General features: G+C 27.2%; 1 protein-coding gene across 2 annotated transcripts; it reads left to right on the top strand.

The window, feature by feature from the left end:
- The first annotated feature begins 702 nt into the window (after positions 1-702).
- Positions 703-25,543, top strand: LOC111036204 (chloride intracellular channel exc-4). Of its 2 annotated transcripts, none has more exons than XM_022318146.1 (6): positions 703-1,150; positions 17,535-17,677; positions 19,004-19,166; positions 22,120-22,294; positions 23,186-23,325; positions 25,055-25,543. In XM_022318146.1, exons 1-6 carry the CDS (start codon positions 1,067-1,069, stop codon positions 25,157-25,159), a joined length of 810 nt encoding a protein of 269 aa, XP_022173838.1. In that variant the 5' UTR covers positions 703-1,066; the 3' UTR covers positions 25,160-25,543. The 2 variants fall into 2 exon arrangements, with proteins under 2 accessions (XP_022173838.1, XP_022173839.1); XM_022318147.1 differs by having other exon boundaries at positions 25,070-25,168.
- The last annotated feature ends 102 nt before the right edge of the window (positions 25,544-25,645 follow it).

The raw sequence follows: 25,645 nt of genomic DNA, 5'->3' as shown, positions 1-25,645 counted from the left end.
AATATTTCTCAACTACTATTAATTGGTTTATAAATACTTATTAGAAACCTTGTATTAAATTTTCAATTATTTTAACTTAACGGAAAAAATTGTATTGACATTATAAAACATAATTTGCAACTTTTCTTGTTTTTGATGCATTTTTTCAAAATTCTTACTTCAAGTGCTCATAACATTTTGTGATGTTACGATCAACTTTTAATTCCATTAACAACAACTTCTTAAACAAAATAAACTATAATGAAAATCAAAATTTTCTCATGTGTTGAAAATATCATTTATTTACAGTTATTTTATGTAGTCACACCAAAAAACAAAATTTATTTAAACTGTTTATACTTAAAATCTTGGGTTTTTATTTGTTTTTTCTGAGGTTTTTGAAAACTATGGGGAATTTTTTACTCTTTTTGAAAAAATAAAAAAATTCTTAAATCAGTGATAAAAATTAATTTTTAAATTTAGTGAATTCAGATATAGAAGCCAGTATTTGGTTAAAATGTTGAATTTAACGTTCTGTGTGAATATGTGTGATATAGGTGTGATATTTTAAATCATGAGTAATTAGTTAATACAAGCGCGCCTGTTTTACCATACAGAGTTGTACACAGACCGCATACTACCGTCATGGAACAAACAGTCGCTTGTTTGCTCCGCCCCGGGAGCCAAGGACGTTTTTTGGGTAAACGCTTTCGGCTTTCGCCGCCGTGTGCCGTTCGTAGATCATCAATCAGTGATGCGGTTGAATGCCGAATGGTTCTCCGTCGTCGTATCGTTTGTCAAATTCTGCGCTGATAAAAAAAAAAAATAAATAATAATAATAATCTAATATCATAGAAACAACTCTCGACGGTCAGTCGTCACTGATCACTATTATTGTATAACGCGTGTGTGTTTGCGGCGTGTGCGGCTGTCGTTCGCGTATGAAGCTTAGCTGATATCTAGTCTCATTTACCTTTAAATAATCATTGTAAATTGTTAAATATAAGTATTACTGTGGTAATCGAATAATCTGACGTCCGAAGTACTAATTATAACCTAATAATATTATTATACATCCACACACACTATGGCCGATGAAGACTTGCCACACGCCAATGGCAACGGGCTCGAAGAAAATGGACATGTGCCGGAAATTGAGCTCATCATTAAGGTAAGTCTTCGATTAATACTTACGAGCAATGTCAGTTTTTGTCTTTACATTTGGAAGTTGGAAACTTGTCACTGGTATGTTGTAAGTTTGAAACGTTTTTAATAAATACATAACGACAAATCTACCCATTTACACCCTTCCGAGTTTATTCCAAGCAACACTAGATGTCTAGGTGCCAGCTACCTAATATTATGCATATTATGCATATTAATATTATATAATATTATGCATATTATGCATATTAATATTATATAATATTATGCATATTATAATACATTTATTATTTTGATTCTCGAACAAATTAAATAAATTTAAGACTCAATACCTAGCAGGTTGGTATCTCACAAAATTAAATGTTTTGTATGTTCAATATTGCGTTACCCGTTCCTAAAAGTGGCAAATTTTTTTTCATATTAATGACATATTAAAAATATATTTACAGGCATCGAAATCGCACGATTATCGGTCATGTAATAATATTAACACGTAAATACTGATATGTTCAAAAAAAAAAAAAAAACCATGACCTCGTAAATATACGTATACATGACGTAAAACTTATTCAACTAGGTAGGTATAAAAAGTAAAAAATATACTATTTTGTAACATTACATACCGGCTGCGATAATTTTATATTATAGGTTAGTAAAGTAAGGTATGTGATAAAAAAGTGGTAAATCCAATAAGTTATTGGCAATAAAATTGTTAAAACAAGAGAGATATCTAGGTTTTTTTTCATTGACTTTTCCAATATTTTTTAATATTCAATAGCTGGTAAAAGGGTTAAGTTACTGATATAGCTTAATATAAAATAGGTAGGTACTATAAACATTTAATAATGCCCCAAAATCATTTTTGACAATAATGTCATGTACCCATTATGGATAAATATCAAAAATATCATTATTTTTAACGCTGAAAAACAAATATCGTATTTAATATTTATAGGTATTTAGAAGTAATTTAACGTTGAATAATGAATAATACAATATATAATAATAATAATATATAACTCTTAATTATTAATTAATTAGGAAGGTAACATTGTAACAATACGAATGACCGCCCGTTGATCAACAATCACAGTCATAACACGACTGTCGTATTTATGCTATATACACTATACAGTATTACAGTATACACATAAATTAATGAGCTTGAATGTATAATATTTAATAAGTATAAGTTATTAGTTATTATTTATAACTAATAGCAGTAATACGTAATATACTAATATTTATGTATATTATATTATTATGTAGGTACGTTTATAATAATTAGTATTAATATAGTTTCAATATCAAATAAGTAGATACATTATTATAAGTTAACACTATTTTTATTTGTTGATTATTAATATCCTTTTAAATTATTGATCTTAAAGATTTCTCTCTAAAATCCGTTCGTTATAATTTTATAAATTAAAATTTTTTTAAAAAATTAAAAAGAATTAAATATTACCCAGGTACGTATTAGTTATTATCTAGGTATTAAACTATTAATACGTGTCTTACATAACTAAATATAATATAATAAAATTATAAAATAATAAACTAATGTTTATTTAACCCTAATGTCAGATATTCGAACACAAAGATTGTTATTCACGGATAATAGTTATTTAAAATATTACGTTTAACATAAGTAACGTCCAACAGGCAAGGGGCAATTATTATCAATTATCATACTACATAATATATATATTGACTGATTTATGATGTTATGTAGATTTAATTGCTTTGTCAATTATATACATGAGACTCCATTGCAATACCCAATGAAATAATTTGTTGGACATATTATCTTCAAATAATTATTATATTATTTTTATTATTTTTTATTTAGTGTACCAAAAAATGATATAGGTACCTACATTATGTACATTATTCGTTTTCATATTGTTGGACATTTTTCTCTTCTTTTTGTAACACATAATATTATTTTTACATAGTAGGTATTTTAATATTATTTGTCTAGTGTTATTTTAATATCGTTCAAAATCAGTACAAAAATAATTTTAAATTATGATAATTAGGTAGGTACTTACATATTTTGTTGTTAGAACTCGGAACTTCATAAAATTGTATCTAATCTGTGTCATTATCAAAAAAATGTAACTATATAAACTCTAAAAATGTGTGTCTATTTACAGATATCTATTCTTTATTGCCATTGAAAAAGCCATACATATTTAGTTAATAACTACCTACTGCCTACTTTTCAAAAATTATAAAACTACCGGGTACGTAATTTATGAGGTGTGGGCGCAGGGTGTGCATTCTCATTTTTTTGTAAAACGACTGACTTGTTAAAAGTAAAATGAAACCGCTGATAAGTATGCATGTGTTATAAACGTGATATTGAGTCAAAATTGTTTATCTTTTTACTTCTTTTCATAAGTACATTTTCGCTGTGGCCTAATAATTGACCAACTACTGAGAGAAAATTAATAACAGCAATTATATACATATTTATTTTATTATAAGGAACATAAAAAAAAATAAAAAAAAAATGTAACTATTAATTTGTACGTGACAGTATGTTGTTGTTTGTACAAATTACAACCACGGGATACGAACTAAAGTCGTCCTAATCGTAAAATTGTATTATAAAATATCACAAAAAATTTATAATTTCCCATCAAAATATCAAAAAAAAAAAGTAAGTCTAAAAATTGCATTCCTTAGAGTTTCTTACATACCTGCATACTATAATAGTTCTAACTAAATCGAATATATTGTGTCTGTTATGATTTTATTAACATTTTGGTGCCGACTATTAAAAAACTGACAACAACCTTCTAGTATAAACTCCATGTCAGTTTTCCATACGTATAATTCGTAGAATGTCTTGTTTGAATATTTCGAAGGATTTTTGCCTCGATTTTTAGTATTTAAAATGGTTTTTCGATTAAATGTTCATACAAGTAGGTGTAGTCATATAAGAATTTTTTTGTTCGCTCAGATCAGAATATAAAATATTAAAGTTATCCAGATAATTACGGATGTAATTCGAACTCTGTTCTCTGAGCCATTAGTAACTTATATCTCAAATACCCCTCCTATTTAAATACTTACTATACATCATATTTGTCTTTAATGGATAGATAATTTAAATTTAACTCAAGACTCCATTGTTTGTGTTAATTACAGTTAATGAATAGTATACGACTGCGTACTGTATATATTTTACTCAACTAACCCGCCTAATGCCTATTGAAATGTATTAGTTTAAATACTTTTTAAAAACTACAAGTTCGTGGTTGGTATTGGTGATGTTTTATTTGTATAGACAATATTTTGTTAAATTGTAAGGTAAACATTATTTACACAACAGTAAGACGAATACAAATATACCTATGTTATGTAAAAAGTCGTAGGATACGAATAATATTGTTATTTGTTTTGTAGCCTCTATGATTCAGCACTTGAGTGTGGTGTTCAGAGTTTCAGACGTTATGTCGTATTATTGGAGTACATAGTATAGAACGTGTACCTACGTAATAGAGAAATGCGAACCGGCTGCGGGTGGCGTGTGTGTGTGTGGTGCTGTAACTCCCGTAGTACCATAGTGGTGGGCTCGGTGCAGATGTCTCGCCCCCGCATGCCTCTTCGACCTGTCCACCCCTGGGCCCCTATTAGATACCTAATACACGTGCGCAGCCGTCGTTTATTTTCAGCTGCCTACGTCTCTGCCAGTCACAAGTTCACTATACCGCAACTGCCAACTATACACTTAAAATTTAACAACTAAAGCATTTTAACGATGTTTTTTCTTAATTTTTAAATATTACCATTGTGTAAATTGTAAGTAATACAGAAAACCAAAATGCTGATTACTGATGCAAATTATTTCTTATAGGCATTGCATAAATGTCTAATTTATTACTGTATTAGGTATAATAGACGTACTATATGTATATATGTACCATGGTTTTATTTTATTATTTCATTTAAGTAGATCTCAGACCATAGTGTTGACATCAATATTCTTTGAAGCTATAACATCGATTGAAATTGGTAGTTTACAGCATTCCCTGCAAGTTTGTTAGTCGTTACCTATTTGGTATACAGATAAAATATCGTCTGCATAAAATGACATTCTTGCGATATCCATTCATTTTCTAAAATTAATGAACTAACTATTTCTTTGTGAGTTATCTAAGGTAGGAAGTATATTTTATAGTTTCACAATATTATAACAAACGATTTTTTGTTGAAAATTTGTTGACACTTAATAGTGAGTGCAATGTATGAAAGTTAAAATAAAATGTGATATCTGCATTTCGTGACTATTTAATTTCCACTTTATCTATTCGTCTAAATTGGTACATGTGTATAATGTGTATGAAATAGTAATATGTTTGTATAATCTTGATAGTAGATATTATACCCATTACCCATATTTATATTGCTCAATCTGTATTATGTAATAAAATGTTTGAAAATTAAAATATTTTATTTAACCGATCGAATTTGTTATCGGATATTGTAGCTCCAAAGGAAAGATATAAAAATGCAATAGCTGATATCTGCAGAATATCACAATAATCAAGTTCAATTGATTTTACCGGTTACTTTCACTAATAACATTTATTGTGCAATATCTATGTATTATATTTATATGCTTATAAGTTATTGTGTATATATACTTGAATGTATGTATATATGTGTGTTCATGTAGGTGTGTAAGTGTCTTATATCGTTATAATATATAAGTTAAACATGTAGTTCTTGTTCTTTGTATTCATATACGTAATGATTACATGAAATAGGTACCTTATTTAAAAAAAAAACTTAAATTTACTTTGATAATAAAATATACTTACCCTTAAATATATTTATACTACGTATGCCTACAAAATGTATGTATATCGCCACAGAAACAACAATACCTGCACGTATGACGTATCTGTTTTTACTAGTTTCAGAAACATCAAAAAACTATTTTGTCTTCTAGATAACGATTATTAGCTCTTAAAATAAAATTTCTATAGACAATGAACCACCGTTCCACTAGACCAATAAGTATTCCATTGTTCGTATTTGTACCTTTAACTAAAATTATGAAATATAAGAAGACTACACAGATACCTAGCTTAAATATGAACAAATATTGTTGATTTTTCAAAAAGTGTCTAATTTTTTGTTTTTATAATCTTATTATTTTGTATGTTTTTTATGAATAATTAAAAAAGAAACATGAATACAATTTTATATTTTTATATACGAGTAGGTACGTTCTTACTATTTATGTATAAATACGTATATAATATGTCTTTTATATCAAGTATGTACTGAAATATTTTACTCTTGTTTTGAATATATTTTGATTTTAATAAACCAATAATTTATGAATTTAATCAGTACATAATTGATATTATATATACCTACAACATACATATAGATAAGCATAAGTAAAGAAACGGCTTTTATAATTTTACAGATTTAAAAATGACGTTTTATTTAATATTTTCATAGTTTACCAAACTTATTGCAAAATACAAACATACTCAGTCGACAGTCACTCAGTAATTAATACAAATTATAGCTATATTCTTAACAATTAGACCTGGTGGCCAGTTTTGTTTGTTAGGTCAAGGCAGCAATTAATCACGCCACAATAGGTATCGGCATACATCCGGCTATATGGAGATTTAGTGTTCCACGTTAAATAGAATTTACATCACAATGCCCATAGCCTAATGTTTTAACATACCTATATGAAATGACATTTGATGTGCCCATGCTCATTGTTTACAACTTGTCGAGTAGATATTCAATTTAAGTTCGAATGACTTTTTATGTAAGGATTTTCTTTCACTTTTAAAGTAACATAATATAGATATAATATTTTAATAAATAAGTAAATTAAAGTATATATATTAACATACACTAAATTATTATGTATGCACCTATTTTATAATATATACAATGTAAGAATTAAAATATTAAAGGATTAGTGAAAAGATTTTTAATTTTGGAACTACTTAGATAATTACGTACTTATTTGAATTTAATGTCTACCAACATTTTATATATATCTTTAAAAAACAATCTTTTCCCTTTTGCAATCTATTTTTCTGTTGAATATATTATATGTTTAGTAATTTTTGTAATATTGTTGGTAATCGTTATTGTCTTTTTGTTTTAATATCACTCTCTTATACTCATAACAATAGCTTAAATGAGTTTGATAACTTTATTTATTAATTTATGTACTAATTTGGAACAATACCTAAATAAAGAAAAAATGTATACATAATATGTATTTTTGTATAAAATATACATATATGTTGATGTAATATGGATAAAGTTGTAGAACTATTACACTTATATATCACCTAAAAATATAAACTAAAATATCATGCTAACTTTTTGGTGTTAAACTTTTGGCCTATACCTACTAAATGCCGAGTTTACAGCACCGAGCTGACAAAAAAGCAACTTTTTTATTTCCCTACAAATCGGGGACTAAGTGTATTAAATTTCGCGAATTGTGACAATCCAGAATGGTGATGCAATGTTCGTGTTTTTGAGACGTTTTTTGTATCCGCTCAAAATCGAAAACCATCAAGAACCTATTTATGTTTTGTTTCTGTTTTTGACAATAAATGTGTATTTAATTTGGTGTGAATGAGTATTAACGAGTGTATCAATTCGACATCCGATAAATTACTTTATGATTTATTTTTTAATGAATACCAATCTTTTTTTTTTATTTATTAGTATAATTGTGTCAATACACCTGGTATTTTTACAATGTTTTTACAATTATAAATTAATTAATTAAAGTTTACAATGAGTTTATGGATACAATTTTAGCTTATGAATTCTAATCTAATTTTCAAACTTGTAATTCAATATTATGATCTTACATTTTAACATTTTGTACATTGTCTTATGAACTACAAATACAAAAATAATATATTTTTACTGTGATATTAAACTACCTGTATATTAATGAATATTTTAAACGGTTAATTACTGCCTTTTGGGTGTTTGATACAGATACAACATAGTTACTAATCATAATTTCACATGTTATTATTTTCTACTTTCATCGCCTATTTTTTCTATTTGATTCATTTGATTTTGAAAACATAAGTACTTAATACACCATTGCAATATCTGTATGTTATTCTACAGTCTATATATATATCATATACAGGGTGTCCCGTGAGGATTTACTCATTGCGATATCTCCTGAAATAATATAGATAATAATTCTGGTTTTTTATTGTGACTCACAGAGATAAGCACTACAAATAATTCATATTTTAATTATTTTTTTTATGTTTCGGTAAAAAAGTTAAAAAATATTTGTTTTTTTATTAATTATTTAAAAAAAAATTGAAGATAGCCATTGTGTAGAGTTCATTTTTCTGAAAATATTGACGTTTCAACATTTTAATTTTATTAATCTCCTGATTTTTAATGAATGTTTTAGTTAATAAGTAAAACAGCAAAAACCGGTTTTTGTACGGGCGGCGAGTCCCCCTCTACGGCTAATGGGTATATCCTCACGGGACACCCTGTATAGTGTTTATATATATATATAGTACGCTATGTATATTCCTTTATGATAATGGTGGTTAAAAAGTAAAACCATCACATTTAATATTATGTTAATGATATTTCTGATTTGCTTACGCGTATAATATGTACACGTATTTATCCTATTGATACAACTAAACGTCTATATACTTTAACGCGTTCGGCGCTAACATATAATTTAACTCTCAAAAACAAACTACAGGAATAATGATCCGTTCTGTATAAAACTATAAAATCTAGCGAATTATTATTTTTTATTTAGGTATTTTTTTTTTCTAGTGTCCATTGGGTTTTTATCCAAAAGAGACCTTCTGTAGAAAGTACTCCATATTGAACTTCGTTTTCAAAAACAAGACAATTTTAAGCTTCATCTACAAATTATTTTATATCATTAATTGAAATAAAATTAAAATATCCTGAGTTCAATGTAGGCTAATTTCTACAGAAAGTCTCCTTCTTTTGGATAGAAAATCAGTAATCAAAATCTGATAGTTCTATGAGGCCTGAGAGTTTTCCTGAAAAGTAATTTTTGTTATATAATAATATAACACGAATAAACCGTACTAACTCCCCCTAATTAGGTATCAGGCAGAGGATTAGTGGAAAATTATTATAATTAAGGTAGCAACCGGCAACTAAAGAAGGTATAAGAAATAATTTTCACTTTTGATAGAATTGCGGAAATGTTGGAAAATTGCAACGAGTCCCTTAATCCCATACTCCAATTGTAACTAAACGTATTAGTCGTATTAGTGTATTACATGTTTACTACAAGTATTATATAGTTTTGTCATTCTAGGACAGCATTGCTTATTGCATAATAATGTATATTCTCACGGTAAATAGTATCTATTTACTATTTGTCATTTTATACGATGTTTTGTTCTCCCATTGTTACGGTTTGGTCGTTTATCATCCGCTGACGTTATTTCTTTCCCTTCTTAATTTAGGCCTCGTGCCGTTTCTGGCGTTTCAATTCTCTGCTGAGAAATTTATACTCGCCATATTATGTCCGATAGTGTGATATGAGTCATTCCGATCCGAACGAAAAAAAATCTTCTGGACTTTGAGTATAAATGCTTTTGTCGTGGCCTAAATGAAACTTTGTATCATAAATCTATCTAGATTCTAGATTATAATAATATAAATCCATTGATCATAATTCATCAACGTGCCTAAAAGTATTTTTAATTACCAACACAAATAGTGTTTGATTACTGAATACTATTTAATCGTTTTATTTGTACTTCTGTTTGTTTTTTTACTGAACGAAATTATTTTCAAACAATGTTTAATGTGTAAGTATATTACTCAAACCTATCTCAGCAAACGGCTTCATTGTCAGTTCACAATTTCCAAAATTTTAGATTCTGAGCTGAGCAATGAATGTACTGTTTTTTTTTTTAATGATGTGTTTTTTTTCTGTGTACACGGTGTGTATTATAGAAGAAAAAAGGTTGGATCCTCAATTTTGTGTGTGATTTCAGGTAGAAAGTATAATATATAGTTGGTATTTTTTTTTTGGGGGGGGGGGGAGGAAAAGATGGGTCATAAGTAAAAAATATGTCCAGTGCTTCTCAAGCCGGAAAACGAAAAAAAAAAAATAAGGAAATATGGAAATTCTTTCTCAAAATCGAATTCATCTGTTTGTTCTAGTTCAAAAACAAATAATCGTAATGACTTATCATTTTTAACAAATATATATATGTACATTTTCAAGACATGATGTAATTTGCACAATTTTTTTGTTTGTTTTTGAACTATTTATGGATTTTGAAATTGTGTACTTTCTGTATTATTTTTTTAATTTATGTATGATAACATTTTGTTTTTTAGGCAAATAAAATTTAATATAAGGTTCTTACATCTTCAGCTTCATAAGTTGTTCATGCCCCTTTTGAAAGGCGTTTAAATGTTAACGAAATTTCTCAAAAACACAAAAATGTTGTAGTTACTATTCATAACATTTATAATATTTTAGTTTGAAAATATAATACAAGGTTCCACATGACATACAACACTGCATACGTTTTTACTGGAATTTAAAAAAAATTCAATGTAAATCATCATACATTTATTTTTATGAGTGATTGAAGTTCAAATTTTGACGATATTGGATCTCAAATTTGTGTAGGTATAATAATAACAATTTTCGATATTTTTTTAATTTTCAAAAAATATTCATCGTAGAGACCATAAAATTACATGGGATCTAATCATCGTTTCTTATATAGGGTCACATCGTTTAACTATTAATAGTAATTGTATTATAATGTAAGACTTACTTATCAAGTTCTGTAGTATAAGTACATTATATAACTTATGAGTTATAAGCATACGTTTATACGTTATATATATAGGCTATGAGTATTTACCTATATTATTAAAATATGTACCTTAATAAAACCTTATTAAACCTACACTCAGGTCTCAATGGTTTTATGATTATAGAATATTATGTGTAGGTACTATTAATTTTGTATAAGAATATTTATCTCCATTTATAGTGAACTCAACATTAACTTAATATAGTATTTAATGTAGTTATGATAGCCATATCAAGGTATATCTACTACTTGTGTGTTTTTATTTAAAGATTTACGAACATGTGCTGTCTGTAAAATGCAGTCTTCGGTCTACAGAAGGGGATATTTTATTAATAACGACTGACTATGGACCATTCGTGTCTGTATAATATCTATCATCCAGTAGAAAATATTCATGAGAAATTTTATTTTCAAATGTTTTCAATCATTCAATTGAATATTTAAAAATAATTAACTAAAATAATATTCTAATTTTTTGATAATATTTGTCAACATTTGAACTTAAAATGCATATAAAAAGTATGCATCTTTAATCTTTTTGAACTAATAATTTAACATTTTAATGAACCTTTTATTTAATTTTCAAGCTTTTTGGCCTTGTAAAATACATTTTTATCGATGTTTATAAAGAAAACCAAATATCTATAAATAGCACAACATGATTCATAATTATTTGTTGATCATTTTAAGTATCTACGGTTTATTTGTTTTTAAGTAACACCAAAACAAAAATAATACTGATTTTAGAGAAAACAGGTTTTGTTTAATAATTACATTCTCCCATTTTTTTTTGTTTTTCCCGATAATTTTGAAAAATATTCGAAATTTTAAATTTTGACAGAGTAAAACTAGGTCCAATTTACTACTTGAGACCACCTTAATATTTGAACATCGAAGCATTTTTTACGAAAAAATTTTTATCGACATAAATTTATAAATGACAAATAAAAATTGAAAATTTCTATTGCTTATAAATTGCTCCTAAAAAAGATACTAAAGTTGAAAATCGATCTATACTATTTTTACTAAAAAACATATTTACAGAAAAAAAACCACTGATTATTATTAAAACATTACATTTATATCTATTGATCATACAATTTCTCATAATTTATTCTTACAACTAGCTAAAAATCTCAAAAATAGTTACCATAATTTTTTTTATAAACATTACAAGTTCAAATTTCGACGAAATCTATACGAAACTGATACTTATTAAAACGAACAATCACATGTTTATCATTAATAAAGAAATTAATTTAAGAATAACAATTGAAGTATAGGCTGAAATACAGTCTTCGCTTAAAATCGTTTTAAATGTAAGAACGATATGTATCATTGAATTCAAATTAACACACCCTGCAATGACACGAGATACCTACGATACGGCAGAGCTAGTTCCCCGATTTGTATTCTTGAATATTATCATTTAATAATATAAAAATTCCAATTTTTATCTTAAAAACTTATAGTAGGTATTTTTATTTTTAAACTCACAATATCTATAATGGAATCAAATTTCGTATTTGTCTTAATTTAGTATTACTATTCATGACATTTATAGGTAGGTATATAAATCTTATTGTTTTAAGTATATTATTATTATAGCAGTTCATGGTTTTGGTTTACCTTGTGTATTATGAGTAATTTAAGTCCCATATTATCCTATATTGTGTATTTTTTTATGACTAATGGTATAAAACTTAATGTTATATTGTCTCATCGCAGTCGTTTTCTCCACTTTCAACTAGACTTAAAAAAATGTTTCTTAGTTGACATATGGTATGTTTATTAAATACCACAACAGGCAGAGTTTAACTTTACATGTAGCAAACATATTTTAGTATTCGTATACATCATCGGTTGAGCCCTATATTGTTCTAGGTTCGGGTCGTGGCACCCATTTTGCTTTCTCCTTGTCATACAATACTGTTCAATCTTTTACTTTCTCTCATATGTGTATCTATGTGACCCATGGTCATGAACGGATATACGTTTACGGTATATGTAAGTGTTGTCATGGTTCATTTGTTTTCTGTTTGTGGACGAGAAATCAGTCCTCAGCCTATGCATATGGTCAACATGGATTTAATAATTGACTTATCCGCATGTTTACTCCGTTATTTATTATGAATGCGCAGTAAGAACCTACAATATCTAAATTATTAATTCATAAGTTATTTCTATTATTTTATACTAAAAATTATTTTCTAACTAAATTCCAAACTTGCAAGTAGTTGCATTATTACTTATTAATAGTATGAGTGTATAAATCGTGGTTTTAAAAATAAGAATTAAAAAAAAATGTATGTATTTTCTTTTTTAATTTCAAATTACATTTTTCAATCTTCAAATACTATTTTGAACTTATAAGCTTATGTTCTACATTATTAATGATACCTTGTTTTATACATTGTATACAACAATGTATTTTATTAAATAATAATACAGTACATTTCTGTATTTAAAAAAAACTAAATATTGCTTCTTAATTATTTTTTTAAATAATGTTATTATCTTTAAAGATTGCTTTTCGAAAATTCATATTCTTCATTGAGGTATAAAATGTATAAGTACCTATAATTAGATATAGATGTTGTATTAAAGTTTCAAATTTCAATATTTTATAAATATAATAAATTTCTATAGTAATTATAAGACAATTAACTTAATTAAGACCATACTATACAATATATATAGATAAACAATGCATATTTAATATTTAGATTTAACAGATATGAAATCTGCTATTTGTTTTAAAATTATCCATCTTAAATGTTATAAATTGTAATTTATATTATTCAATTTTATATTTTATAATTTAATTATGTATTGGTATTTTGTATTAGAACCTATAGAACTTCACAAGATATTGACTTAAAATATGTTAGATTGAAAGAAATCAATAAACCTACTAAACCTAGGTTAAAAAAACGGGAAGTCTCTGCAATATGATAGGTGTTGAGTGTTCATCATTATTGGGTAAGGTCACTGTAATGGCTGTGTTGTTACATTTAAATTCAATGCTAAATCATTATATATGAAAAATTATTCTAAGCGGGGATGGTCTATCATTCTATATTATTTCTAACATTTCTAGGGGTATTTAATCATATATTTCTACAATTTTTTTCTTTTAGTTATACGGTAGGTAGTTTGAACTATTTTGTCCAAAAACAAAACTCAAAATGTCTATTAAAAAAAGTATGTACATTTTTATTTTTGATAATTTTAGGCTGTTTTATAAGAAACGTTTATGAGTAACTTAGTATTACATGTTCAATCCATACCTATTAAACTATTAACATTATACTTGAATTATAAATAATTTGCAAATTTTCCTGGTTTTGACAAATTTGGTCAAAATTTAAACTTCAAACTCGTATTAAAATATTGTGATTTGCGATTTTGATATTTTTAAAACGTTAAGTATTACTTATTTGTATAGTTTAAGAGATCCCTATGCCCTATATTGAATTTTCAATTTTATTTTGACCAAAAACTAAAAATTGTATTAACATTTATAGAAAAAAACTAAAAAAGGTTTTATAATTTTAAACTTGTCTAATTATTTTACTGTGTATAATTAAACATTATTTAAATAATAGTAAACGTATCAAATTGTTATGGTTTATATATTTTGAATTATAACAAAATCATTTGAAGATAAATTGTAGGTATTATTCGTTTAAGTATCAAATTTCGTCCAAATTTGAACTTCAGATACTCATAAAAATTGATACTTAATAGTAGACTTTTTTTCTGGATTCTAGTAAGAAAAACTTATAAGAAACTTTGTTTTAAACATTATAGACAGTTTTAACATTTATAGAAAGAAAGTCAAAAATTAAAACAAATTTCTAGCTCAAAAAAAAACCAAAATATTTTAATAATTATACCATTTCTAGGAAATGCTAACGTAATTATTTAATGCAAATGTCAAGTATCTATTGTTAGTTTTTAGATTCCAAAAAAAAAAAAATGATAGGTAGGTACTTACTATAGTCATTAGTAATTATACTAATTAGTAATAAAATTTTTCGATCATTTGAATAAGAATAATGTTATTCAGTTACCTACGTTGTCTATCTTACAAATGGTTACAAACATTTTAATTTTTATAGTTTGCTGTGTCAAAATAATATTAATTATATTATACTTTTGTACCAATGATTGACCTAGTTCCAATGATTTAGTTTTTATATAGAATATTATATTACGTAATTTTGTTTAACAATGTAATTTATGCATGCAAGTATGCAACTAAATCATAGATAATATATAATATATAATATATTTGAAATGTTAGGTTGAGATAGGTCATATACGTATAGTGTATAACCATATAGGTATCTAAAAACCGCTTCAAAATATTTCCGCGAACTGTTATTGAACTTATTATATATTATTAAATCGCCCTGCGGTTCTCATGATACACAGAATGTTGCTCAACATTGGCAACTCTACGCCGTAATGTATAATATCTACGGAAACGTTTCTTATGTATGTATAATGTATATTATATTATATATAGGTACATGTGAAATATTATAGGCTCAGATAACTAGTTTTAAAAATATAAAAACCCGTTCTGGATTTGTAAGGAAATTGTGAAAGTAGTTTGTCGCCTTTAATACAAACTTTACGATCTTATTTTATGTTCTTAAAACTGTCGCTTTCATTAGAATGTATTAAATGATTACCTTCCACCCGTGGCCCGTATGTCATGACCCCGTGCTGCACACCTAGGAGATGTTTAACTAAACATTTAGTAAAAAATATTTTGTGTTTAAATATAAGCATGGGTTAGCCTGGTCTAGCCTCTATTTTACGAATTGCGCATTAAGTAAAAAAAACTCAAAAATATATGCTGGTTACTTTGCAACGCTAAGATTAAACATTTTATTGTTATAAATTGTTATTGGCCTGTATACTCGTGTAATATAAGAGGGAAAAGAAACTGATAAAATGTGGCTTAACTGTTTACCATAATACCATATTATAGTAATTGGTAGCTAGTTATCAGCGGTAGATTTTAATTGGATAACACAACATGAAAATATTCTATTAGAACTATTAAAAACGCTATCCTATTTTATATATTTTGTATACTTGAGTGGAATGGTTCAATGTTTTTTGCAACTACCAAGTGATATAATATGTAGTTAAGAATGTTATGTTATGCGGTTTTTTGAAGTATGATAGTAAAATAAATAATAGTCAATATAAAATTTGAATTGTCTGTATTGTATTATACACACTTTACAAATAATATTATACACTCATTGCATTAGATTTGCTAGTGCTGGACTATAAGTCCATCATTAAAATATAATACTTAAAATTATATTTAAAAATAATGCTTTTTGCTTAGTCATTATCATGAGCAATCTCGGGTTTCAAATTTCACTTGTAAACTATAACTATGGTTCGGACTTTTATTTTCAATCGCTTAAATAAAGAAATATTTGTACAACAATTAATGTCTATTTTAAAATCGAAACCTTAATCTTGAATACATCATTTTATCAATTTACAATAATATTAACCATATGTTTAAATGATCAAAAAATTAACATTTATGTTGTATGTAAGCGGTTCACTATCGATACTCGCGGTCGTGGACCAAATTATTATAGCACTTTCTTAGTTTACATCTAATGCGCCTTTGGTCATTATCGTAATTGAGAATTTCTCGAAGTATATAATATTATAATATGAAATACTAATAATTATATTTTAGTACTAACTTCCTTGCAATTTGTAAAAGCATAAAGACCATCATTTCCTAATTTTGTATTTGTTTATTTGATTTTTTTATTATTTTTTTAAAATAACTGGGTTAAATGTTTTGTCATACAAAAGATATTTAACTTGATTAAATTTAGCTAGGTATATTATACACTCGCTTATATGGCTACATAATTTAATGTATAGCCTTAGCCTATATTCACTATAATTCTATATATAATATAATATTATGTTTCTTGGCCTTTTAAATTATATTAATAAAATCTCTTGGTCTCTTGCAATAGGTTATGAGCTTGGGTTATTGTGAGTTATGAGTTATGACTAATACGTTAAGAATATGAATTCTAATAATGTGTAATAGTTAACTTGAGTCATATTTGTTTGCTTGAATCTATTCGATTACATTATAGTACATTTATAGTAAATTGGATTACTGTGGTTTAATACTACTCGTTCTTTCCATGAAAACAGAATATTATTAATAGTTTATAGACTTATATAGTTATATTTCATAATATAAGATATTTTGTTATACATTATTTATTTTTGTTAATGTTGCTTAATAATAAATTAATATGGCCTAAAAAATGTTCGTAGTATAAAATTAATGTTGATGTAAAATTTACTATCCACATATCCGTGTTCTATAGACATCAGGTTCTGGGTTAAGTTAGGCATAATATTTAAAATAAAACACTTACAAAACTGTATTTTTAAACTGATTTATGTATAATTAATAATTTCATTTAGGCTTCAACAATTGACGGTCGACGAAAAGGAGCATGTCTATTTTGCCAAGAATATTTTATGGATCTATATCTACTTGCCGAGCTAAAAACCATCAGTCTTAAAGTCACTACAGTCGACATGCAAAAACCTCCTCCCGATTTCAGGTAATTTTATTTATTTGGTATGTAGTGTGAAACTGCGAACAAAAAAAAACTTTTGTATGATGTAAAGTTTTGATTTATGAATTACAATTATTACCTTTAATTAGATAACTAAAGTTTATACAACTGTACCGTGTCGTGATCAAATATATATAATACACATCACTAATCGCATAGTGCTCTTGGTTATTCTGTATTCACTACTAAAATAAAAAGTAATATTATGTTTTTGAAATGAAATAGACGAATAGCCGATATTGACAACTATATTCAATTCATATGTTGTACAGTTTAGAATTGTAAGGTAAAAAAAATTTCTGTGGACTATTAATTTTAAGTTGTTGTTTTTTTTTTATTATTAAAGAAAATTCCTCTATAACGTGACCATTGGCTAGTTTTACATAATATGGTCTTAAATAATTTAAATTAAATTGTAAAATTCAATGTATCCCACAAATAAAATTATATTTTTAATGGATTCATCGTAGGGGCCCAGTGCGTTGTGAAGGTGTTCAAGGGATATTGTGTTTTTATCAAGCCTCTTTATTTCGTGTCTCAATATTCAAAATTCTTGTTTGTACAAGTACAATGTACATATTATTAACAAATTTGATTCGCGGTTTTTCAATGATTTATGTATTTTTATTGTCTGTCACGTTTTGAAACAGATTCTTAATGTTCTTCAAAAATTAAATCAAAAGCACACCTAATTTCCCGGGTTTAAATTAATATTTCAAGAATTATAAAATGATAAACAAAACCTATAAATTGTTTTAAATAAAGTCTGCATGATAACAAATATATAATATGTTTGGGTTAATGTATGTTTTTGTAATGCTTAACCAAAAAGTACTCTAAATGGTGTTTGGAACATATTATTATTTGTTTGGTATTTTTAATTTTTATATAATTCTATTAAAATGTACACAATTATTATTTTCAATACATTAAAAAATAGTTGTATTTAATGTGCTTATTAATGTATAATGTATATGTTTATTAAATAATATTTATTCTATGGGTTATTGGTACTATATATTATACCCAGTACACGTATACGTACTACCTTGCAATAAATAATAAAATATTATTATAATCTGATTTGAAAAAAATAGCAAATATCTTATTCAATTAAATTATCATTTAAAAATATTTCAGTGAAGTTTTACTGAAATTAAACGCCCTCCTCCTATTATGCTAATAGGTAGGTACCTGTAGTTTCCATGAAAAAATAGGTATATAAAAATACTATAGGTGACTGTAGAAACTATTTGATCGCCCATTTTATTGGTTTTTTTATTTAAAAAGTGATATTTTGTAACTTTTTAGGAGTAACTTTGATGCAAATCCTCCGCCGATTTTAATAGACAATGGAATGGCTGTCTTAGAAAATGAAAAAATCGAAAGACATATCATGAAGAACGTGCCAGGCGGATACAATCTATTTGTACAGGATAAAGAAGTGGCCACGCTGATTGAAAACTTGTACAGTGTACGTTAAACTAGATGATCATAACCATAAGTCATTAAATATCTTGGTACATAAACATACCTAGCGTAATTCCTAAACATCAACCAATTCACTTTCCATTTGTGTCATTTGTTTTACACCGGAAGCTTAGAAATGACTCGTATGATAAGAAAAAAGTAGTTCATCTGGTTTCTATTTCTCCTTCTCGTACTTCGTGTATTGCTTAACTGCAATTCCACAAGGATAATAAGGATCGTAAATCTATAAAAACTATTTAACATATAAGAGGCATCGCATCTCCTATCCTTGGATGATACACAATACCTGTTCCCATATAATGTATAGGGTATGTACCATGTATATGTATTGTCATATAACTGATAGTATAATTTTATATTGTATGTTTATGTTCCATAAAGTTGAAATAATATATTCATACATATTTATGTTTATTAACGTTATAAGAAAAAATCTTAAGTATACACGTTTTAGATTTTTAATACGAGATCACGATTATTATGTATAAATTATAAAGTGATAAAATCGTTATGGCCAGAACAGAATTTGCAGATTATTTTCATTTTAGACTAATATTCTAGTTTTGGAATTTAAAATAAATTTTGGTATTGGTCTATACGCTTTATATTTTAAATATGATAATCAGCGTGTAAATTGTTAGAATAATAAAAGCCATGCAAAAAATTGAATTTTGAATAAAATAATTGGAGTTATTAAAAAGATATAAAATAAAAAGATTATAAAAGATTGTTTTTTGTAGTATAAATTCCTATTACAAACGACACCATGTGAATTCATTGTATCGATATGCGAAGGTTATATCCGCTATATAGCAATTATATTTGCTAAATATCGGGGGTAGCCCTTTAGTTAGAATACTTTACAAGGAAAATAAACTCTGTCACTTGCCTGTACATGACATGTGCAAGTGTTTTCCTTGTACGGAAAGCAGTCAACGTGTATTATATATATACATAATATGTTACTCAGTAAATTTTACTGTCAATAAAGTTCTTATCACTCACTCACTATGCGTCTATCATCGGCTTATGGATGTAGAAATACTATTTCCCCACAACCTGTTGTGAAGATTGTTAAACGCTGTTTGAACAATGCGTCAATTATCTAGAATGCCTGTATAGTGTACAACTTTGTTAAACTACAGCCCTCGATTTGTTTCGAAACGACATTCATTTTATATTATGCATTCGTTCATTCCGGCACACGAACCTACGTACTGTGCATACGCATATATATAGTATGTGTGTATTAGATAGATAGAGAGAGAGAGAGCTATGATGTTTAAAAAATGACTTTCGACCTAAATAGTAAATATCTTTGTTATTTCAACTTGTTCAAATATACTTCTCCCCTTTATGGGCCTCAATTTTACAATTACATTTTTGAACTCAATTCTCAATTTTATTGGTATGATTTTTTTTTTGTGCAGCATATTATATCAATCTTTCCCTGCCTCTGATAGATTATTAGACATTATTTTAAATGTAAATCATATTATTATTACTACTTAGTAACTCAGTACTTGTTTCATCAAGAAAAAATAATCTTTTGTTCGCATATTAAAGACTGCAACATTGTAGTTACGATTTGACGCAATTTATATGTTCACTAATCCTGTCATTTTTTTGATGGTGGGCAGAAAATATACGTAAAAAATATGCCACACACAAAAAAAAAACAAAAGTTCATCAATTATTGGCCTAATTATAAATTTGTTGTCATTCAGATATTTCAAGTTTAATATTATCCTGTAGCTATAATAATACGAATTTCGTTTCACTACCTAAATATTTTTTTTCTCATACAACTGGCATGGTATTTTTCTGAGTATTTAAATTATTATTTTAATAACAATAATATATGATGGGCATATTTGTCATAATATAAAGGAAATATGATATTCGACAACTATCGCGTTTCCTAATATTGCAAAAATGCAAACTATAGTATAATTGTATAAGTACATAACTGAAAATTTGAATTTGATACATATTAAATATTAAAAGTTAAAACAAATAATACTAATAATTTTCATTGTGTTGATTTCCTGCGTAAATCAATGTAAAAAATGTGTGTAGGTATATAAAATTATAGAATTTCTATTGTACACAGATTCGTTTATAATAATGAAACAACAATTATAAATTGTTTACTATTAATTATTACAATATTATATCCGCTTATAGGTACGTGAATTCATTGAAATTTAGATATTTTTTTGTTTTAATAAGTAATTATGTTGCATTAATGCAGGTCTATTCTATATTTCTATGTGGGCATACCGAAAATGTGGGTTCTTGTCAAGCGAGTTTAATTTATAACTTTATAAGTATTAAATTCAATAACCAAATAGTTTTCATCATTGTATACTAGATAAATATAAAACCCATTGCTGTGACTTTTTGCAAAAATAAAGTATATGAGTAAAAAAGTACTACACATTTAAATTTGTATTGGTGGCCAGTGGGATAAGATGTTTGCATATAACATAAAACAACTCTTATAAACAAAAATACAATTATAATATTATATTAATATATTTACATATACAACTAAAAATATAATTTAATTCTGATGTCAGTATTAATTTCAGTTATATATACTAAAGATTTTCAAACATTTGTGATAGCAAAAATAAAATAAAAATATTATAGTATATTTTCTACAACAAAAACGAAACAAAAACTCCCCGATATTTTTTGTGAACCTTTTTTCCCCACTATATGGAAATGTTGACTCTATAATATAATTAGTGTTCTTCATTTTATTGCCCCTTCGCCTTTGTCTGCGGATGCCTATTACAATTTGTTATTTTATGTGATTGGATTATTGGAATTTGATCGATTTTTAGATATTATTTTTTAATAATATTTTTAATAACAATTTCGCACAGTGGTATCGAGTAATTCTATAATATAGCTATTGTGATTTACAGAAGCTGAAGCTGATGTTATTAAAAAAAGACGATGTAAGCATAAATAGCCTGTTGTCTCACTTGCGTAAGATAAATTTGCATTTAGAAAAGAAGAACACACGGTTTTTGACCGGTGACACAATGTGTTGTTTCGACTGCGAGTTGATGCCCCGTCTACAACACATCAGAGTAGCTGGTAAGTGGTAACTATACCATCGTCGTATCTATATACGGCAATATAATATGTTTGTGCAGCGCCAGTGCGTATTAAAGAGTCGACAATCAGCTCCTATTATTGTTTAAAATATTTACTATAACTCAATAATGTATACCAGTAAATATACATTTGGGTAAAATGTGTGTATCACATTTGTATCTATATTGTATAATAATGAATGTGAATTATAAAAATATACAATTCCGATTTATAGGTGTATACGTTTAACGAAACTAGGGCTGGGATTTGTATATTTTATATATTTGCATTTTTTTTTTTCGTAGTTTTATCGTATGGTATTGTATGCTAAGTAAGTACCTACGTACTAATGCTAATATACGTAGCATACCGTAGTTCATACAAATTTCGAAATATTTTTGCATATTTTGACACTGTATTTTTATTGTTTTGTAATTGCTATAATATACAATATGCTTTTTGTTAAATATTGTTCGACATATTTCGAAATAATAATCAACAATTCATGTATTGTTTTAGTAACATAAATATTATTTTATATTTTTATTCGTACGTATTAATATTAATTCGATTGTCATTCACATAGCTGAAAACAAAAACTCCTAATAATCTAATCTGACTCTTGAAAACTACGTTTTTGTGTTATTGATATTTTACCTCATTTTTTATGCGATTCCTAATTTTGTGTTTTATTTTTTGGAATATATTAAGCGGCCAAGCCCTATCTATATAGTCATTATAATATCTGTTCTGCAGTAAAGAATTTCATAAACAAAAAATAGGAGCTGATTGAGACATAAATCGCGTCTACCAAACGGACAATTTTAAATAATTAAATAAATCGATGCCATTAATTCAAGATTATCGCACATTTATCCGTTTTCTGCGCAGGTAAATACTTTATGGACTTTCAAATGCCGACTGACCTGAGGTACCTGTGGCGTTACATGTTGCACATGTACCAGCTAGACGCGTTCACCCAAAGCTGTCCAGCCGACCAAGACATCGTCAACCATTACAAACAACAGCAGGTCTGTAATAACGTGCGACCTGCAGGCCGACATCCTAGTCCTTCAACACTGTTTTTATTTTTTTTATTAAGAATAAATGCTTCAAAAACCGAATCATTAGCCTATTTTTACATTTTAATACTCAATTACCTATATATATTTATAACATACATTATACATTTTTTACAGTTAATTGCATCACAGGTATATATTAATATTATATTTTGGTATCATAAGACACTTTTTAATATCTATCGTGGTGGTTGAACAAGGGGATGTGACCCCATGATCTTTTTCAATGTTTAATATCTAATAAAGCGATAACCATACTTATGTTTTTTAATGATTAAATTGGGCATGTTTAAAAATCAGCTATTCCCCCCGCACCCATGACAAAATAATTTGACCACCGCTCTTCATAATATAACAATTAACCTAATAATATAAGATATTCAGTAAAAAATAAAATGTGGTTCCAGTGGCGTAAGTAGGGTTTTTTAAAGGGGTGGGGGGCTTGAAAATGAATTACAATTTTATTTTTATTTTGTTCAGTCTAATAATTTCAGACGTTTAGGTAAGGTATTTGAAATTATTTGTTCAACTTTCTCAACTTTTACAGTAGTAAAAGTCGATAACATCTTTTATAGCTAAGGCATGAAAATTTCATACAAGTAGTTCATACTTTTACACTACTGATCATTTTAGAAAAATTGGTATGCTAATACAATATGCTCTATTAAAAATTCAAACCAGGTATATATTATTATTCATTGGCTATAGCTAATCCTGTAAGACGTACCTTTATTAATTTACGTCCCAACTTGCTAGTCGTCCTTGCTTACTAGTTGACGGCTTTTGAAACTAGATAACTTTTTTTTTTAATTAATAATAATACAGCAATAGAGGGGGGGGCATTCCATTAGCTTCCCTGCGTACGCCACTGTGTTGTTCGTATATATTATAAGAAGTATGGTACTAGATAATTTTCCTCTGCAAAAAAAATTGAAGAATCATAAATATAACAAGATATTATGTATTGCGGTAGAATCATATTATCTATAGTAGCATACTACCTACATTTTGTCAGGAATTTTATTTTATAACATTTTTTTGGTTTTTTTTTATTTGCGTGTCTTTGGCAATTAATGAACAAAGCGTTACGAAAATCGGCCTGGCGTGTATCCGGTTAAATAAAAGTTGTAACCAGCCCAAAATCATACATATGGGTAAAAAATTACTTCTTCAAAAAGTCAAAAACCTATAGAACTACATCATCCGTTATAACTTCCGAACTTCAAAGCATTCCGAACCAAATAGGTTTCAAGATTATAAAAGTTGAAGAGATTGTTCAATATAACTAGTTTCAACCGGCTTAAAAATATTTCATTTTTTAATTGTCTAAGAAATTTCGCTATCATATCTTTGTAAGTTGTAGTACCTATCTACTAAACACGCACGACGCACATCTATAAATAATAATATTAATATCATCAAATCTGGCCGAGCGTGTGTACTTGACCCGTATGATATTATACCTACTATGCAAAATAATAATAATAACGATCACCACGAGCAACGATGAAATAATGTGTAAAAATGTAAAACATATACATAAAGTGTTATAATATCATTTAATTAGACGTGCATAAAAGTATATTATTTTCATGCCGGCTCGGAGGACTGGGACTACGCTTATACCGGTCGCCCCCGCCATAACCGCCGCTCGTTCAAATTATTCGATTTTTGATAGAATCTCATGTTACAGAACGTCAAGATGAAGAAACACGAGGAACTGGAGACGCCAACGTTCACCACGTCCATACCGGTGGAGCTCGACTTGCAACAAGACGAATAGAGATGGCTGTGGCCTGTGGGTATGGTAGCTACGTAGTACATACGTGCGATAATACCATCGCCTTAAACAATCTATGTACTGATATGTATGTATATATACTCAGTGATGTAACACGACGATTCTCCGTCCTCTCGTCATCCGCAGCTGCAGTACACAGCATAATATTTTACGAGTAAATACATATTATTATTATTATTATTATTATTACTACTATAGAATGTCACGATGACATCACCGTGCAGTATAGACAACATCTTTTCCACACGTAATATTATACTGTGTGTGCAACGTGCGGTATGTACAGAGTGAACTGCAGCTAAAGTACACCTATATATTATAATAATATTATTATCAGTACCTAGGTACACATTATATTATATCCGCGATTTATTTCTTCTTTCGGTTTTAATTTTTTTTTTTTTTGTTTTCTTATATTCTCTAATCTATATTCAATATTACTATAACATATATACATATACACACGCC

Source organism: Myzus persicae, unplaced genomic scaffold, assembly GCF_001856785.1.
Source record: "Myzus persicae strain clone G006 unplaced genomic scaffold, MPER_G0061.0, whole genome shotgun sequence".
Lineage (NCBI taxonomy): Eukaryota > Metazoa > Arthropoda > Insecta > Hemiptera > Aphididae > Myzus > Myzus persicae.
Note: the sequence above shows the minus strand (reverse complement) of the source record. Positions and strands in the feature narration are given on the sequence as shown.